At 39.9% G+C, this 5,220-nt stretch overlaps 1 protein-coding gene across 1 annotated transcript; it reads right to left on the reverse strand.

Annotated features, from left to right (window-relative positions):
- Positions 1 to 3,753: 3,753 nt before the first annotated feature.
- LOC108299532 (60S acidic ribosomal protein P0-like) lies at positions 3,754 to 4,864 on the reverse strand. Its single transcript, XM_037736088.1, has one exon. The coding sequence runs from the start codon at positions 4,777 to 4,779 to the stop codon at positions 3,826 to 3,828; it is 954 nt and encodes a 317-aa protein (XP_037592016.1). The 5' UTR covers positions 4,780 to 4,864; the 3' UTR covers positions 3,754 to 3,825.
- Between the last annotated feature and the right edge of the window lie 356 nt (positions 4,865 to 5,220).

Consider the following 5,220-nt stretch of genomic DNA (forward strand, 5'->3'; position numbering starts at 1 on the left):
GAAAGATACACACTAGTAAATTAATAAAGGGTCAAGACCCATTGGTGTGCTATATTCAGGAGAACCATCTCACATGTAAAGATACACATAGGCTCAAAATAAAGGGATGGAGAAAAATTTACCAAGCAAATGGAAAGAAAAAAAAATCAGGGGTTGCAATCCTAGTCTCTGACAGAACAGACTTTAAACCAGCAAAGATCAAGAAAAGACAAAGAAGGGCATAACATAACGGTAAAGGAAACAATTCAACAATCCTAAACTATCCTAAATATATGTGCACCCAATACAGGAGCACCCAGATTCATAAAACAAGGTCTACAAAGAGACTCAGACTCCCACACAATAAAATTGGGAAGTTTTAATATCCCATTGTCAATATTAGACAGACCAGAGACAGAAAATAAACAAGGATATTCAAGACTTGAACTCAGCTCTGCATCAAGTGGAACTTAGAGACATCTACAGAAATCTCTGCCACAAATCAACAGAGTATACATTCTTCTCAGTGCCACATGACACTTATTCTACAATCGACCACATACATGGAGGTAAAACACTCCTCAGTAAATGCAAAAGAACTGAAATTATAACAAACAGTTGCTCAGACCACAGTGAAATCAAATTAGAACTCAGGGTTAAGAAACTCACTCAAAGCCACACAATTACATGGAAATTATACATACAAGCTGCTCCTGAATGACTCCTGGTTAAATAATGAAATTCAGGCAGAAATCAAGAACTTCTTTGAAATCAATGAAAACAAAGATACAACGTCCCAGAATCTCTGGGACACAGCTAAAGCAGTGTTAAGAGGGAAATAAATAGCACTTCATAAAGCTAGAAAGATCTCAAATCAACACCTTAACATCACAATTAAAATAGCTAGACAGGCAAGAGAAAACAATTCCAAAAGCTAGCAGAAGGCAAGAAATAACTAACATCAGAGCAGAATTTAAAGAGGAGACACAAAAAACCCTCCAAAAAAAAAAAAATCAATGAATCCAGAAGCTTTAAAAAAAGAAAAAAGTTAACAAAATAGGTAAACCATTACCTAGACTAATAAAGAAGAAAAAGAGAAGAATAGACAAAATAAAAAATCATAAAGGAGATATCACCACTGACCTCATAGAAATACAAACTACCATGAGAGAATACTATAAATACTTCTATGCAAATAAACTAGAAAATCTAGAAGAAATTGATACATTCCTAGACACTTACACCCTCCAAGACTAAAGCAGGAAAAAGTTGAATCCCTGAATAGACCAGTAACAAGGTCTGAAGTTGGGGCAGCAATTAATAGCCTACCAATAAAGCCATGGCACATAAAAATAGTAAATAAAATATTTTAAGGAGGTCTTTGCAGAATACCCAAATTATCCACTTCAAGCCTCGAACTTCTTAGACCCACTCCCATCATATGTTAAGTCCACTTCATCCAAAACAGATTCTTCAAAGCCATGGCTGGTCAGAATTTCTGAGGAAAAGCTTAGAAAAAAATCTGCCTTTGGAAAAGGAGCCCAACTGTGATTATCGCCTGATGAGGTTTAAAATAATACAGTCCTTTTCAAAGAACCGTGACATTTTATATGGACCAACAGGAACATATCAATGAGAATATAAACAGCATCACTGCCCTGCATCTTTGAGGTCTTTCATGGGTTACAATCATTCCTGCTATTTCCAAAAGAGAACAGTGTTGTTTCGGGTTCAATATTCTACCTACGAGACCTGGCAGGGAGGGGAAGCTCCAGCAGCTTTCACTTATCCTTTCTATCCTAATAACCCTCACTCCCTTGCTTAGAGAGCCAGTTTGGTGATTCCACCAATGCCAGTGTCAAGTAGGTCCATTTTAATTATACATCTAGGGTATAGAGAACCACACAGAATGGGTCCATGGTCTTACTGAACACTGGGTAATTCATACTTGGTACACACCTCCATTTCTTATCTATTGTAATTGCACATTGGTATTGCGAGTACCCCAAAAGTTTAGATGTATCATTTTCTCCAATGCACAATCTCCTTAGTAATTGTCCTCAGATCACTTTTGACAGTGCCAGAGGAAGAGAAATGGCAGATTCCTATGGTAGTAGAGCAAACCTCTACTTCAATCAAGAGGCTTGAGTTCTCTAAACTGACTTAATTCTAGAATTAGGGGAGAGGACGTGATTCTCCATTGTGGTAACTCAGATATGGATTTGACCTTTAACCTGAAGTTTATCTTATTATATATATAAAATAATGTTGTACTGGGTTGCACATTTAGTTTGTTTTAGGGACTTGTGATTGACTCCTGATTGAGGTCTCTGTGGGTAAATACTTCAACCCCAATGCACATTACACTGAATGTGCCCACCTAGCCTCTGGCAGTTAAATGTTTCATTATCTTTATGGAAAGCCCAACTCAAGGATGGCATCTCCCAGCATTATACCTGGCTTATAGAAGGCATCCCCATATTTCAAAAATATGGACATCCCCTTACTAATAAAATTTGTCAGTAAATTAATGAAGGGAGTGCTATTTGGGCCCCTTCAGGAAAAAACAAAATGTGAGAAAAACTAGTTGCATGTGATAAAAGCATTTCAATTTGTCTATTTCTCTAAACCTTTGGATTCTTTCCTCTATATTACATGAAGGAAATTCTTCTGTCTCAACATCATTGAATTTCCACTATGTCTAAGTTTCACCTAACCCATCATGTAAAATGTTAGAGCCCCTTCGTCCTGCCAAACTAGCACATGAACCTGTGTTAGATGTACATATGTCAATATATGTGACCCTATCCATTTATATGAATTTTGCAATTCATTTTGGAGTACAAGCTACTTCCTTCCAAGTCACTTTGTACACATCCTCCTGGGGTATGCTGAAAATTGACACTAATCATAAGATTCTTGGGGTAAATCTTGAGAAGAAGAAACATCTCCTCTTAGAATTTTACCAAGAGAAGTTATTAAAGAATCATTAATAGAAAAAGGCTGATGCCTTCAAGCACAGGAAGAAGGGCTGCTTCCACTAGCAAAGAAAATTTAGAATGATCTGGTTTAATCATCAGCATCATCCAAGTTTTCCCACTTATCTCTATTCCAAGCCTCAGGGCCCTACTCATTCTCAATCAATGCCCTAACTTCACCTGGGATACTTAATAAGGCTGCAGACCCACTCTCTACAATCCATACAATTAACTTTAGTTTCTGGTTTTTCAGAGGTACTATCATAGCACATTAATAAATAAGAGATAGATTTAGATTTGCTAGAAGAATTATCTGTTTCTACAAGTGGGACCTGTCTGAGAGTCCCATCGCCTGAAAGCTTAAGAACCTGAGGTATTTTCTTTCTAAAAGTGCTTCCTTGCACTGAGGAGCACTCGTCTCATGCCACATTGTTTTTAGTAATTATTGCAGCCATAATAGTTAAACACAGCAGGCATCAAGTGCTCCAAACACCTGCCTCACTAAGCACTTCACCACCATCAACTGTACATGGTAAGTTTGTCCTTAATATGTGCTGCATATTGTGAGGTATTTGGATACCATTTCATTTCAGTAAGGATCTGAGCACTATACTCAAGGTTAGTTGAAAAGAAAACTGAACCAATCATCAAACAGGATACAAATGTTTGAAAAGACAAACGCATACTGAGAAATATTTGCAATGCTTTTAACTATAAATGGTTAATATTAAGAATAGAAAAAGGAATTTCAACAATTTATAAAAGAAAAACATACAAGAGAAAATACACAAGGGCATTTTTTTTTAAAGAAGACTTTTATTTCCTTGTTTTGCAAATAAAGCTGGCTAAGTTGGTTGCTTTCTGGTGATTAGTCAAAGAGACCAAATCCCATATCCTCGTCCGACTCCTCCGACTCTTCCTTGGCTTCAACCTTAGCTGGGGCTGCGGCAGCAGCAGGAGCAGCCGTGGTGGCAGCAGCCACAGGGGCAGCAGCTGCAAAGGCAGATGGATCAGCCAAGAAGGCCTTGACCTTTTCGGCAAGTGGGAAGGTGTAATCAGTCTCCACAGACAAGGCCAGGACTCGTTTGTACCCATTGATGATAGAATGGGGTACTGATGCAACAGTTGGGTAGCCAATCTGCAGACAGACACTGGCAACATTGCGGACGCCCTCCAGGAAGCGAGAGTGCAGAGTTTCCTCTGTGATGTCAAGCACTTCAGGGTTGTAGATGCTGCCATTGTCGAACACCTGCTGGATGACCAGCCCAAAGGAGAAGGGAGAGATGTTGAGCATGTTCAGCAGCGTGGCTTCGCTGGCTCCCACTTTGTCTCCAGTCTTGATCAGCTGCACATCACTCAGGATTTCAATGGTGCCCCTGGAGATTTTGGTGGTGATACCTAAAGCCTGGAAAAAGGAGGTCTTCTCGGGCCCCAGACCGGTGTTCTGGGCTGGCACAGTGACTTCACATGGGGCAATGGCACCAGCACGGGCAGCAGCTGGGACCTTATTGGCCAGCAGCATGTCCCTGATCTCAGTGAGGTCCTCCTTGGTGAACACAAAGCCCACATTCCCCCGGATATGAGGCAGCAGTTTCTCCAGAGCTGGGTTGTTTTCCAGGTGCCCTCGGATGGCCTTGTGCATCATGGTGTTCTTGCCCATCAGCACCACGGCCTTCCCGCGGAGGGACATGCGGATCTGCTGCATCTGCTTGGAGCCCACATTGTCTGCTCCCACGATGAAGCATTTCGGATGATCATCCAATAGTTGGATGATCTTAAGGAAGTAGTTGGACTTCCAGGTCGCCCTGTCTTCCCTGGGCATCACGGCGGTGCGTCAGGGATTGCCACGCAGGGTTTAAAGGCGATGTCACTTCCACGAGGACGCCTGGCGAGAGCCACAAGGGCATATTAACTGCCAGTTGTACACAGGAATTGGCCAACAAATATATGGTAACTTGATTAATTCAATATTTAATATTTAAGTAGTGGCTCTCTTTATTTCTCTGTTTTTACTTAAACGTAATTTGTTGATGGTAATATGTCAATAATAAACTCTTTTGGTTAATTTCTTCTTGATACTTTTTCCTTTTGCATTCTTTTTGGAACCTTAAGTTACTGGGTTTAACTTGCATGTAGTTGATAATTTTTAACATAACCTGTAAATCTATTTTCAGTGGTGAGAGTCATCCATTCATATTTATTGTGATTATCGATATATTTGGAATCTTTCTACAATTTTATTTTGTGTTGGCTGTTTGTCCTG

This window comes from Cebus imitator, unplaced genomic scaffold (genome assembly GCF_001604975.1).
Source record: "Cebus imitator isolate Cc_AM_T3 unplaced genomic scaffold, Cebus_imitator-1.0 Scaffold22, whole genome shotgun sequence".
Taxonomy (NCBI): domain Eukaryota; kingdom Metazoa; phylum Chordata; class Mammalia; order Primates; family Cebidae; genus Cebus; species Cebus imitator.

What these genes read in the sequence shown, in the direction of transcription:
- LOC108299532 (XM_037736088.1), bottom strand. Translation starts at nt 4,779, where the DNA reads ATGCCCAGGGAAGACAGGGCGACCTGGAAGTCCAACTACTTCCTTAAG.